The sequence below is a fragment of the Mesoplodon densirostris genome, chromosome 1, assembly GCF_025265405.1.
Source record: "Mesoplodon densirostris isolate mMesDen1 chromosome 1, mMesDen1 primary haplotype, whole genome shotgun sequence".
Classification (NCBI taxonomy): Eukaryota; Metazoa; Chordata; class Mammalia; order Artiodactyla; family Ziphiidae; genus Mesoplodon; species Mesoplodon densirostris.
Window position 1 is genome coordinate 38,692,539 of NC_082661.1, and position 14,763 is coordinate 38,707,301.

Genomic DNA, 14,763 nt, shown 5'->3' on the forward strand with positions numbered 1-14,763 from the left:
CGGCTAAAGAATGCCACTTCGTCTTGTCTTTCTTCACAGAGCTTGCGTTCTAGTAATGATTTATTATTACATTTGTACATTTATTATTACTGTGAGTCACTATGATTTATCAGCCATTGTATTATCCCCACTTTAGAAAAGGACATCGATACTCCAGAGAGATTGAGTAAATTCTGAAGGGTTTCATATCCAGTAAGAACCAAAGTCTGTTTCATGTCAACGCACAGATCTTTGTGATCTCCTCCTCTTCCTCCTTCTTTTGGTTCTTTGTTGGACCTCAGCTGATTTCTCACACCATTTTTGAGCATGGTGGAGGCCTGTCCAGACACTGCCCTGGTAGAGAAGGCCAGGGCTTGGGAGGCAGGAGGAACTTTCCCATGCACCCAGTTATCTTCCTCTTGTGAGACTGTGGGCTCAGCAGATTCATTTTTGGAGGCTGAGTAATCCCCTCCTGGCTTCCACCCACGTTTGGCCCCATCGGGCAGGCAGCGCCGTGGCGGCCCGTCACTGGGCTGCATCTCTTTGCTGGCTCTGTGCAAACTACGTAGGTGACTGTGATGAAGTCACTTGCCCTCTCTGGGCCAAGGTACTTTTAGGCTTTTCCCTCAGCCCCCAGCCCTCGTACAGCCAGTTTGGACAAGCTAATTGCAGGGCACAGCAGGAAATGCAGCCCTTGTCCTGACCTGTTGGTTTGTTGCTCAAAGACAGACCAGGCTGCAGGTGCTGGAGTGTGTGGGCTAGGCTGGTCCTTGGAAGAATTGCCTGAGCAGGCAAGGTTGCATATCGTGGCCTGGCCTCCTGTTCTCTGTCTCCTCCATCCATCTACTAGAGATTCCTTTCTTCCAAGCAGTTGGTCCAGCTCCCTCCAAAATAGCTTTCTCTCTTTGGCTTGTCATTCCCTGAGGGCCTCTGTATGTTGTAGAATGACTCTCTCTTGTTAGCCTTTCCCGTAGCAAAACCGCTAAGAGCATGGACCCTGGCATTAGACTTACGTGGATTCAAATCCCAGCTCCCCCACTTTTTAGCTCTTATCTAATCTTGTGCAAATTACTTGACTTCTCTTAGCCACAGTTTCTTGTTCTGTTAAATGGAGATAGTACTAACTTCATAGGATTTTCAGCACAGTGCCTTAGAGCACAGGGGTGCATAATAATATAGCTAGCTGTTAATTCAATGGCTCCTCTCAGCAGGATGACAAGAAACCTGATTAAAGTAATTCACTGGAAGATGTGAATGGCAGTAGGTTTAACCCTCCTAGAGAGAAACTTCTTTTTCCAGCAAATCCTTAAATCCTTGATTGGTGGCGGGATGGGAAAGATGACATAATGCCTTCCTTTCTCCCCACTCCCCCGCTCTTAGGAGCAGGTGGGAGAAGCTGGCAGACATGTGGGTAGGCCTGTCACAGTGCCCTTGTCTATTCTGCTGCCCTTTTGCATTCACGAAATGCCAGAGGGAAGGGACAAGCAGTTTAGCACTCATTTTCCATCCCAGGACAGGATTTGTTAATATTTTCTCTTTGTTGGTGGCCCATCATGTCTAATGGAATCACGGGCATGGGAAGCCCAGTGGGTTGTATCCTCTGCAGCTTCGTCCTTAGAGGCCCCTTTTGTTCTGGGAGGAAAGGGAGCTGGCCACACCTGCAAGGATGTGCACCCCTGAAGGAAGTCCTTCATCTCCCCTCTGTGCCCAGGTCAGACAAGGCACCATGCCCTACCAGCGGTTCCCCAAGCTGCCTGTGCATCAGACTCCTATAGGGAGTGTTTACATTTTACAGTACACTCTGGGGTCCCATCTGGCTGAGGCCTGGGATGCAGTGTCAGTTCTCTGCCAATCCAGGCTGCCGTTTCTTCACCTGAACCCTTTGTGGGGCAGTCTGTCTCTTACTTAAGAACCAGCTCGAATATTCCTCCCCTGTCTGAGTACTTTTCTCTTTCCTCTGGGCTTTCCTGCGTGGTGGTCTGGCCTTTTCCACACTGGGCTAGAAGGTAATCGTGTGTCTGTCTCCTTCACTAGAATGGAGCTCCGTGGGGGAGGGAGCATGGCTTACCCACTTTCGTGTCCCTAAATCTAACACAGTGACTAACACATAGTAGGTACCAGGACAGGTTTATACAAAATGTGACGTGTGTTTTGAATCACTCGATTTTTTTTAACTTCTAGTGCACTGCTTATTATACAGTAAAATTCTCAGTAAAAACTCTTCAGATGAATGAGTAGGACCCAGCTGAGATGCCTGAGGTTGCTGAGGTGCCATTTCTCAGCCATGTGCCTTCCCATGCCAGCCCCTTTGCTCCCCTGCTGGCATGTCCCACGAGCAAGCCGTGGGGTCTGCCATATGCTTTGCAGTTCTTGGCCCGGATCCTCCAGATTTGAAAACACCTGGCTTTTCAAGAACAGATTCACTATTTTCTTCCTATGTGGTGCCATCTTTTATATCTGTTCATTGAGCTTTCATATTCAGCTTGAAGTGAGGGATGGGGGAATCCCAACAAACAAAAAGAGAATTAGAAAAAAAAGTGACTTCGATCCTCTCCCTTCCCCCTTGACAGGTGTCTTAACAAATCACTGAGTTTTCTCCACCACCCCCTCCCCCGACACACACTGGATGGCTTTGCTGTCACCCTGGGGTCTGCATGGTCTGGCTGTGCGCACGCGTGCGCACGCGTGCGTGCGTGTGTGTGTGTGTAGCTGTGTTCTCTTTGTCCTTGTGCAGTTACTTTCATTTTGTAGGTACCCAGCTGATTGTGGCATAGAGTTAATGGATGTCCACAGATTACCCTTTAATGTAAACAGTTTATTTAAATTCCAAAGTAATTAAACATATTTTCTTTGTTTCTTTTTCTGTTAAACAGAGACTCTTTATAACCTGGATTGCAGTAGTGGTTGTTTTAGGCAAAGTCAAGTCCATGGAAATTCAATGTATGGGGCAAATATAGGAACTTTGGGAAACCCTTCTATGGAGTGTAGGGTGAGGGGTCTGGGAATGTTTTAAGCCTCGAGCAGGGGTGAATGGTAGGTACGGGCTGCAGTGGGGGTATTTGCAGGTATTGTTGGAAGCCCCTCAGCCACCATAATTGGCACGCGTGCATGGTGGGCACACATGCATGGTGGGCACATGCCTGAGTTGGCCGCCTGCACTTTCCTGGGCTTCACGCTCACCTCCTGGGAAAGTGTCAGTGGCTCCTAATTGCCTGTGGGAATCCCGAGGTTATTTATTGGCTATGCTTAAAGAGTTTCCTGGTATATCTTCAACTTGCCAACTCCCAGATTTCTCCCTTGAAGCCTTCTGTGGGGTTAGGGATGGAAGTGCAGAGAGATTTCAGGGGAATTTGAAATATTCCCCATCAAGAAAAGGTAGGCAGAGAAAAACAAATACCGTGTGCTAACACATATATATAGCATCTAAAAAAAAAAATGGTTCTGAAGAGGCAGGACAGGAATAAAGACGCAGACGTAGAGAATGGACTTGAGGACATGGGGAGGGGGAAGGGTAAGCTGGGACGAAGTATGAGAGAGTGGCATGGACATATATACACTACCAAGGGTAAACTAGATAGCTGGTGGGAAGCAGCCACATAGCACAGGGAGATCAGCTCCGTGCTTTGTGACCACCTAGAGGGGTGGGATAGGGAGGGTGGGAGGGAGCTGCAAGAGGGAGGGGATATGGGGATATATGTATACGTATAGCTGAAACTAACTTTGTTATACAGCAGAAAGTAACACAACATTGTAAAGCAATTATACTCCAATAAAGATGTTAAAGAAAAAAAAAAAAGAAAAGGTAGGCAGCTGACTCCTGGTCCCTGCAAACTGGCACCTGACCCCGCTTCCAGCTCAGTCCTGGCCTGGCTGCCCCACTCTCTATCCTGCTCTCCCCTCCTCGGTTCTCCCACCCCCACTGAAACCCGTCCTCCTTTCTCAGGACTCTGCCCTGTGAAGTCAGCTGCACAGCCTCAGGTTTTCCACTAAGTGTCTGGAGAGGCACAGGTTGGAACCAGCACAAGGAATCTGGCCCCCAGCGTGCTCTCCTTCTGCCTCGCTCTAACTCTGCTTTCCCCGGCAGAGGCCACCGCACTGCCGACGCTCCTTCTCTCTGACTGATGACCCGCGGCAGCGCCTCTTGGAACAAGGCAGTCCTGCCCTACTGCTCCCCATATGTTGCCAAGGTCTCTTCTTGGTTAGCTTGACTTCCTGGTCTTTGAAGGTCAAGTCTTCTTCCTCATGGCCCAGCCCCAGAGCACCTTGGATGGGTGAGAAGTGTCTTAATGTGCCCAAGGAAAACATACAGCTCCCAAGCGCCCTTCACACAGTATATATAGTACAGTTACCACGGAATGATAATGCTACCTCAGTCTTTTGTTTCTGTTTCATTATTTGCTTTGTGATCTTTTGTGACTTTTCTGATTTAGCAAGATATCATGTTTGTTTTGAAGCTTAGTGCTGCTAACTCCTAAACATGATTGCTTTCCAGGTCCCAAACCAGTTGTGTTCCTGCAGCATGGCTTGCTGGCTGATTCCAGTAACTGGGTCACAAACCTGCCCAACAGCAGCCTGGGCTTCATTCTGGCAGATGCGGGTTTTGATGTGTGGATGGGGAACAGCAGGGGAAACACCTGGTCTCAGAAACACAAGACTCTTTCAGTTTCTCAGGATGAATTCTGGGCCTTCAGGTATCTTTGAATTGATTATGACGGGGGGATCTTTTTCCTTGGTACCCTCAACATAGACACTGGGGAGGCAAATAGATGGGAAACTCAAGATCATATGATGGGAAATTAATGGTTTATGAAAGGTTTTATACCTTGTTAGGAATTTAATAAATAGCAGTAAGGTAAATTATAAATAAATGATTACATTTATGGATTAGATTCAATAAGGGATTTTTAGTTATTTTGACATTCCTGGTGGTGTGGGTGTCGCTGTGTAAATTGTGTACCATACCCTTCTCCCTTCCTCCATAAACACATCCTGAAAATATTCACTCTTCTTATTTCTAGAAGTTCTCCTCTTCTCTCTCTTACTTCTGGCTATACCAGTGGATCACTGCATGATATCAGGCATGTGGCATAAGCCCTGTGTCTGTTGCCTTTTTGTAAAATGGGGCTAATAAATACCTTTCTCATAAGGTCACTGGGGGCTTAAAGGAGAGGATACAAGGAAAGACGCTGGCACAGAGCCTGGCACAGCGCAAGTGGTGGTTACAGTCAGTACACATGTGTACAGGTTCAGGGCTGTGTCTCTGTACCAGGCATTAGAGAAAGTCAGCACCATGCCTCCTTCAGGCTTGCTTCCCCATTTGTAAAACCAGAACCTACCGGAGGCCGTGAAACACAGGAATGAGAGCTTTTACCAAAGGCATCTCCAAGAATATACTTGTTGTTACACTATTTGTAATAGCAAAAAATTGGAAACTACCAAATGCCCATCAGCAGTGAGTGAACAAATAAAGTGTCATGTATTTACACAATGACCAGCCGACAGCTATATGTGACGGCAAAGATGAAGTCAGATGCAGAACGATACATGCTGTTTGATCCCATTCATAGAAAAGTTCCCAAATGGATCAAACTAATTTATGGTTTAAGAAAGGAGGATAGGGCTTCCCTGGTGGTGCAGTGGTTGAGAGTCCGCCTGCTGATGCAGGGGACACGGGTTCGTGCCCCGGTCTGGAAAGATTCCGCATGCCATGGAGCGGCTGGGCCCGTGAGCCATGGCCACTGAGCCTGCGCGTCCGGAGCCTGTGCTCCGCAATGGGAGGGACCACAACAGTGAGAGGCCCGCGTACCGCAAAAAAAAAAAAAAAAGAAAGAAAGAAAGGAGATTAGTGGTTATTTGGGGGAGGCATGGTTAGCCAGGAGCCCAGGGAGGCTTCTGCAGCACTGGTAATGTTCATTTCCCTGTGCTCAGGGCTGGTTTACCCAGCTGTGTTCACTTTATGATAACTCATCAAGCAGCACACTTGTATGCTGTTGTATTTGCATGCAATGTCTCAATGAAGGATTTCCTTTTTTGGATTACAGTTACGATGAGATGGCAAATTATGACCTACCAGCTTCAATTAACTTCATTCTGAATAAAACTGGCCAAGAACAAGTGTATTATGTGGGTCATTCTCAAGGCACCACGATAGGTATGTATAAAATAAAGATGAGAGGTTGATGTAATGTTTTATTACAGTTTGTATTCATTCTTAAAAGTGAAATATAAAAAAATAATGTTCAGATAGAGTTTTGTGTTTGTTTTTTAATGCCAGGCAGAAATAATGAATAGGGCAAAGAATTTTGGTAATATTGAGTCTTCTCTGGAAATTCAGACAAGCATAAATAGATGAACATGATGTATGGTTCCCTTGATTGAAGGAATCAATGTAAACCACAGCCTATTACATATTTTCCTAGTTAAGTGATATGGGGATGTAAGAGAGTAGAAAACAGAAAGTTGTGTAAGTGCAGAGACTTCTATTAAGAAAACAAGGAAATACACTGATTTTTTAAAGTGAAGTGGAATAAAGCTAGCTACAAGGATGCCATAGTACACTTTATTTACAAATAATATTTAAAAGTCATATATATTTTTAATTTATGCTGATGATAAAAGTATTGTGTGTTCATTGTAAACAGAAACAGAAAATTTAGCAAAGTTTAAAAAAAATAAAAATTGCCAGGAGTTCTCTGGTGGCCTAGTGGAGGACTTTGAACTTTCACTACCTTGTCCTGGGTTCAGTCCCTGGTCGGGGAACTGAGATCCTTGAAGCCACATGTCGTGGCCTCCCCCCCCGCCCAAAATGCTCATAATTCGAGCAAACAAGAGTTCCTCTGATTAGGGACTAGAGACCTGTCCCATAATTTATTTAATTCCCCCGTTAGTGTTTACTATGACTAATATCTTTGTGTTCCTATCACACAATCTTCTTAGAATACATTCCTAGAAGAAAACTATGATATGAAAGGTATGAATGCTTTAAAGCATCTCCTTATACGTGGTTAAGTTGCCTTGCCCTCACTACCACTCCTCTTTGTCAGCTTGAGAGGCTTCAAGCAACAAGAAACATGGACGTAATTGCCCTTCTTATTAATGGACTTAAGCATTTTTTTCATCTATATTTGTTCTTCCATGACTTGTCCATTGGTGTCCTTTGCCCCACTGCTTTCAAAATTGACATTCTGGGGCCAAGTTTAAGGCAAGAAGTGACCTGAGAGGAAGCTAAAAGATATTTTAAAACTAGAGGATACTAAATGTGTAAGTTCCTTTCGAGTCCTTGGCGACTGCTTTGAGCACGTTCGTACATCATTCTTGGTGATGGAGTGGGGGCAGTAGGGGATGGACACAGTGGGGTGGAGCTGTTAGGAAGAGTCTTCCATTCCCTGGCTTACATCATTAAAGGAACGGGAAACATCTTCTGGTTCTAGCAACCTGGATTTCTTCCAGTGCATATATATGTAGGCTGAAAATTGAAACAAGCACTTAGCAAAACTTGATTTACTGGTTTAATCAAATTCAGTGTTTGTGCGCATAGGAGTTCAGAGGCCCTCGTTTCACGAGTTTTGCCTCCTGGCATCGCTTGCACAGTTCTCAGATTGCCACTAGAAGGCGACACGTATGCCTGCCCTTGCCTCTTCAGAGAAAAGTCCCAGAAGATGGAATTCTGTTATTTTCCTTTTGTTCCCACAGGTTTCATAGCATTTTCACGGATCCCGGAGCTGGCCAAAAAGATTAAAATGTTTTTTGCTCTGGCTCCCGTGGCCTCAGCCCAGTTCGCTATTAGCCCTTTAGTTAAATTAGGACGATTTCCAGATCTTCTCATTAAGGTACTTGGATTCCCCCCACCTCTACTCCCTTCCCTCACAGATTTCCCTTTTGGTTCTGAAGAATTGGCCTTCAGAAGAAGAAGGTGTGCCTTCCTCCCCTGTGTTTTGCTTTCAATGGAACAGTGGGTTTTCCTCTGTCCGTGGTTTTTCTTTCCCCCTTCACCCCTACTTCCAGATCCGGGGGAGCCAGGGAAGGTGTCCTTGACTCCACACTGGAGCTCCCTGTTCTCGTGGCTAACACGTCAGTGCAACTCCCCACCCACGTTACAAAGAGAGCAGCACGAGGAAGGCCGGGAGAAGGCAGCTTAAACCTCCCTGAATTTGCCCTTTATTCCATAGGGTGGGTCCGTGCCTAGGAGTAGGCAGGAGATGGGAGACAGGCGATGTGCTATTCCATATGCCCGACCCTGACCACACTGAGGGTGATCTATTATATTATATGGCCCCTAAACAGAGGTCAGTAACTTCATCAGAGCTCAATGTGTGAACCCTCCAGGCTTTGCTCAAGGAGGAAGCAGTTTTTTTTGTTTTTTGGGTTTTTTTTGCGATACGCGGGCCTCTCACTGTTGTGGCCTCTCCCGTTGCGGAGCACAGGCTCCAGACGCGCAGGCTCAGTGGCCATGGCTCACGGGCCCAGCCGCTCTGCGGCACGTGGAATCTTCCCGGACCGGGACATAAACCCGTGTCCCCTGCATCCGCAGGCGGATTCTCAACCACTGCGCCACCAGGGAGTCCCAGGAAGCAGTTTTTTTGAGGAGTTGAGAGCCAGCTGAGGCCAGATGGTCCGTTACGCACGCACTATCTATGTTTTATGTATGATAGGTTTGTACACACACATGTGAAATCCTATACAGAAATATATACTTAACTTATACATATCTCTTGGCCATTTAAGAAATATGTTCACTGGACATATAGACTATATACTCTGACCTCAGAATCTGACTCTCACCTAAGATGGGATTCTCTGTACCAGTGATCAGACAGGCAGGTAAGATGTGGGCCCCTCTAACCACATTTATTTTAAATACCTTGGATAACAGAACCTTCGATTTTCATTGTATACAATTCGGAGATTACAAATAAAGTACCCTTCAACTACCAAGGCTTCTCCTAGCGCCTTCCTCAGAATTAAGCACCGTGCTCAGCCTGGGGTCTTTTCCTATAGACCTTGTGTGTGAATTTATATACCTGTATAGGTCCAGAGAGAAATGTATTGTTTTGTTTCAATGTAGACAGTATCCAACTATGTAACTTGAGTACCTTGATAAAGACCCTATTTCTAAATAATGTCACATGCTGAGATACAGGGAATTAGGACTTCAACATATCTTTTTCAGGAGGGACACAATTCAGCCCATAAAACTGCCTTTGTAGGCATTTGAATTTTTCACTCTGCTTGTCCCTCCAGAGGGTAGGCATCAGCGAAAGTGTAAATTATAAGGAGACAAATTTGGGTTCACTATAAAGAAGATCTTTTTCCTATTTCCTATTACACATGTACACGACGATCTGCCTTGAGGGCATAGTGGTTGCCCCAGAAATACTTGAGCACAGGTCCAGGGGCCATTGGTCAGGCCTGATGTACACCAGGAGTCAGCCAACATTTTCTGTTAAAGGTCCAGATAATAAATATTTTTGGCTTTGTGGGTCATATGGTTTCTGTTTCAACTACTGAACTCTGCCTTTGTCTTTTTATTTTTGGCTGCATTGGGTCTCCGTTGCTGTGCGTGGGCTTTCTCTAGTTGCGGTGAGCAGGGACTACTCTTCATTGCGGTGCACGGGCTTCTCATCGCGGTGGCTTCTCTTTTTGTGGAGCACGGGCTCTAGGCGCGTGGGCTTCAATAGTTGTGGCACATGTGCTCAGTAGTTGTGGCTCGCGGGCCCTAGAGCACGCGGGCTTCAGTAGTTGTGGTGCACGGGCTTAGTTGCTCCGTGGCATGTGGGATCTTCCCGGACCAGGGCTCGAACCTGTGTCCCCTGCATTGGCAGGTGGATTCTTAACCACTGCACCACCAGGGAAGTCCTCTGCTTTGTCTTGTGAAAACAGCCAGAGACAATGTGTATAGAGAAAAGCATGGCCGTGTTCCAATAAACGTCATAAAAACAGGCAGTGCTGGCAGAGGAGGCATGGGGAGTTATTGTTTAAATGGGTACAGAGTTTCAGTCTGAGATGTTGAAAGAGTTCTGGAGATGGATGGATAGTGGTGATGGTTGCACAACAATGTGAATGTACTAATGCTGCTGATCTGAACACTCAAAAATGGTTAAAATGGTAAATTTTGTATTAAGTATTAAAAAACCCCAAAAGGCAGTGGGCAGGATTTGGCCCACTGGCCAACAGCATCGGATCAGATGTATGTGTCCTAAGCAGACACATTGCTGACCAACCACAGTTTCAACTCTTTCTCAGAAGTCACTAGCAATCCATCAGAGTCAGATGAAACTTTGGGAATGGCCCTGGGATCAGGGATCATTCAGGCCCCCTCCCACTGTAGAAGTCTTCTGTGGACCTATTTGATTTTTTGCCTTCTTTTTTTCATTTGAGACTTTAAATACACGTCTATAACATCTGCTATTGCCTTAGTAAACGTATCGCACAGGTGTCCTAGTTTGAATGCCCACTGGTTGCCATTTCTCTTTCTGAGGCCATCCGTGGACAAGGTTGGCATGTGTCTGCTTGTGAGGTGGGACGTGGAGGCCATACACCAGAAGGAAATGCTGAGATATTCTTTTTATTTTGCAGGACTTATTTGGGGTTAAAGAATTTCTTCCCCAGAGTATGTTTGTGAAATGGCTGAGTACACATGTTTGTACTCATGTCATTCTGAAGGAGCTTTGCGGAAATGTCTTTTTTGTTATGTGTGGATTTAATGAGAGAAATTTAAATATGGTATGTATGTTTACAATAACACTTACTTTAAACTGTCAGTGATTTATTTTATCTGTGAATGTGCTTCTTTGCGTTGGAGGGTGTGGGAGAGGCAAGAATGACCTCATTAGAGCTCTAAAGGCTCTTTCATTTAAGGGGTATAAGAATCAACCTTGGCAGGTACCTGGAACACCATTTGTGGCTAACCTCAGGCCAGCCATTGTCAGCTTCCTACATTGTACCTATGTGGAAACTATGGAATGAGGAGATCGGTCATCATTTAAATTGCAATATTTATATTTATTCTAGTGATCTTTTTCTTCAAAATAATTACTATAAATGTGTTTAAATTTGGAATGGCCATTTACACACACACACAGGCACATACCCACCCATGTATATATACATTTATTTATTTATTTTATAAAATGTAAACCCTTGGCCAGCAATGTGCTGGTGTTTCTAAATGCATTCGTAGTTTGTCATGTTGTATTTTGAAAACAGGTCTTAAAATTCTGGAATGAAGGCTCTAGGGAATTTTTAAGGGATGTTAATTTTTCTTGTTTCTGATGAATAAAAGCAAGGTATGATTGTTATATAAAATTTTGGAAATTCAGAAAAATATGAAGAAGAAAATGGAAATGAGCAGTAATCTCAACCAATACAGCCCCATGGTTACCATGTTGCTGTATATCTTTCATGTGTATTCTGTGTGTGTATGTGTGGTTATTCATATTTTTACAGGACGTATTTGTAGTCAAAGAATTTTTTTCCTGCTCTTAATCTCACGTATTTGAGATTGTGGCTCTGTAGTTTTTAATGCTTCAAGGTGAGAACTGTGTTTGTTATCAATGCCTCCTTCAGGCTGTTTTCATTCTTTATTTCCACATGTTTATTTTGCAGTCTAGAGTGGCTGTGTATGCCACACACTCTCCTGCCGGAACTTCTGTGCAAAATATGTTACACTGGAGCCAGGTACGCATTCCAGGAGTACAGTGGGGGGTTTGTGGAACATCGGCCTTAGAAAGTTCTGTGCATTCCATGAAGCAAATAGAAACATAGTCTACTTACACATCTGAGCTGCTTTCCTTCCTGAGTCCTGGGCTCCTGTCACTATGTTTATGTTGCTTGTGTTATCCTCCCCGGGGCAGACTGTACTAAGGTGTGAGTTCACCAAACAGCTATTGGGGTTGACTTGTTTGTTCTTTTGTTCCCCCTCCCCTCTGGCAGTTTTTCATTGAGTCCCAGATTTATTTTATTTCTGTGTTGCTCCAGAAAGCAAGATTTTAGAGCAGCTTTGGAGATAGAAGCTTCTATTTTAGCATTAACCTATGAACACTGTATGCCTGAAACATCAGTGGAGAAACAGAGCCAAATCAGTCAAGGATATAAGTAAGAGACACTAAATTTTAAAATAGAGTTTTGATTGTATGATCACACATCACAAAAGTATGCATGTTCATTCTAGAAAATTTATAAATTACATATGGGTATAATAATAAAAATTCTCATAAGGTGAAAAATAAAATTGTTCTGTAATCCCACACAGAGATGGAGAATGTGTACCAGGGATATAAAATGTCTCTACATTCTACTCCATGTCTCTCGCTGCGTATCATTTCAGAAAGAAGTGGTTAAAGATAGATAGAAATCATAATTGTAGAAATAGATTGATTACTTTTCTTCTTACTCTTTTATAGCTGTTTTTTTTCACCTGACAGTATGTCAGGGACTTTTTCTACCTCAGGACATGTTTTTGTATAATTTTTCCCCCAAAATTCTTTTTTTTTTTTTTTTGCTGTACACGGGCCTCTCACTGTTGTGGCCTCTCCCGTTGCGGAGCACAGGCTCCGGACGCGCAGGCTCAGCGGCCATGGCTCATGGGCCCAGCCGCTTCGCGGCACGTGGGATTTTCCCGGACTGGGGCACGAACCCATGTCCCCTGCATCGGCAGGTGGACTCTCAACCACTGCGCCACCAGGGAAGCCCATTCCAGCCCTTTTGTCAAGCAGCTGACTGGGGTCAGAGGCTGCTGGCTGTGGATCAGAGCACCACTCTCAGGCCCAGTGGTGACCATGTGGTTTTAGGTCCTCACCGCATTGCAATGTGTGCCACGAACGTTTCTGAAGCCCAGATTCCCTGCAGAAGTCAGCCCTGCCCTTTGTTTTTCTGCTCCCTGTGTCATCCCTTTGTTAAGAAAATGGTTGCTTTGTGCAGTTGTTTCATAGGATCTTCTTGATTCTCCCTCCTCTGGGCTGTTGGCCAAGGGCTGCCAGCCAGGGACTGCCACTCTCTGCCTACCCAGGACATGCTGGGGCAGCAGCCCTGGTCCCTGCTGGGAGAGGCTTCCGCTGAGGGTGTGCAGGGCCTGGATGCTGGCAGGCTTGAGGGCTACAATTCAGATGTGAAGTTGGGAGGTTTCTGTGGCAGGAGTTTGGGGGTGCCCTTAAAGGCCATTCTATTCATAGTAAAATTTGAAATGGATCTTTTGTATAAGTAATTAGCATTCAGCATTCTCGAAGTTCTAAAACCTAGTTCTTCACTGGGTTTTTTAAATTTAGCTTACAAATCTTCTTCTTCTCTTTATAAGCCTCACACGTTTCAGAAACCCTCCGGAATCTCTAGCCCCCTTGCCAACCATGCCCAGAGCCCAGCTACTTGCTCCTGTTTGAAGAAGGCCGGTCCTAACATATCTTTACAGTGCTGTTCAGAATTACTTAGGGTGCTATAAAAAAAATACAGTTTCTTGGGTCTACCCAAGACTTGTTGAGAATCAGAATTCCTGAGGGTATGGCTCTGGGATCTGCATTTTAATAAGCACCTTGTAAGATCTGATGTTCTCTGTTGTTTGAAACCTGCTGCTTAAAAAAAAAAAAAAAATGCAAAATATACATTAGCTAGGCTCTTCAAAACACTGTAAGAGACATTTAGTAAAATTTTTGTTATACATATATGTTCATTATGAAATTTAAAAAATATGTGAGTACAAAGAAGAAAATACATTACCTGTATGTCTACCACCAGGGATAACTACAATTAGCATCTGCGTATTATAGGGGAGGTAAAATTTTTCCTTTACCCTCTTTGGGTTTCTGACTGGGACTGCCATAGGACAAATTAACTGGAGAAAAGCATATGGATTTTATTTACGTGTACATGGGAGCCCTCACAGAAATGAAGACCCAAAGAAGTAACTAGGCCTAAGTGCTTATATACTAGGTTGAACAAAGAGTAGCAGTTTTAGAAAAGTAACTAAAATATATGGGGAGACTTACAAGACATAAGAGTTATTTTCACAAGGTCTTTTTGTATAGATTTCTGTCAGCCTCCTCTTTTAGACTCTGGTGATGAGCACGCTTCTTCCTCCTGGTATAGGGAGGGCTTCTTTCACATGGGAGTTTTGTGTTCTCCTTTTAGAAAGAAAAAGGAAGGTCAGCATCCTCTCCACATCTTCTGTTTTTCAAGTACCTTTAACTCAAAATAATCATTATGCCACAGCAGCATATTTTGGGGTGGCATGTCCTGAACTCTTACACTGTAATCTTATAATTTTTTGGTATAATTGTTTCCATTACAGAAGAAGGATTATGCTACATTCACTTTTTAATAATTTTATTTTTTATTTGATTAAACAGCATTGTATTTCTGAGGTGCAGGCTAAGTTGCTGTATCAAAGACCCTAAAATACAGCATCTAAATAAATAGTTTTCTTCCTCAGAATCCAGTCCAGACATCAGTGGCACACAGTTGTGGAGGAGTTGTGACTGCTCCGGGAAGCCATGCAGTGACCCAGTCCCCTCGGCACTATAGCCTGGCCATCTCTGGGGCGCTGGCCTCTTCTGCCTGGTTGAAACTGGGTCACTTTCATGGCAGTTCCAGCCCCCAGGAAGAAGGCACATGAGGGATATGGTTCCTACCCTGGCAGCCATGTGCTTAGCAAAAACTTTAGAAATTTTATTACTGAAAGGAAGAAGGCAAGAATGGGTACTGGGGGGCAAATAGCAGTCTCTGCTATAATCAAAAATGCTTTTCCAGGTCAATAACTACACTTAAAAATATTTGTAATTGAGGACAACTTTTTAT

General features: G+C 44.4%; 1 protein-coding gene across 1 annotated transcript in view; it reads left to right on the top strand.

Annotated features, from left to right (window-relative positions):
- Positions 1-14,763, top strand: part of LOC132492668 (lysosomal acid lipase/cholesteryl ester hydrolase) — a 35,633-nt gene that overhangs the window by 16,925 nt on the left and 3,945 nt on the right. Inside the window, exons 4-8 of the mRNA XM_060102387.1 lie at positions 4,472-4,670; positions 6,021-6,130; positions 7,672-7,808; positions 10,555-10,701; positions 11,584-11,655. Coding sequence (XP_059958370.1) covers positions 4,472-4,670; positions 6,021-6,130; positions 7,672-7,808; positions 10,555-10,701; positions 11,584-11,655 — 665 coding nt within the window. The remainder of the gene's footprint in view (positions 1-4,471; positions 4,671-6,020; positions 6,131-7,671; positions 7,809-10,554; positions 10,702-11,583; positions 11,656-14,763) is intronic.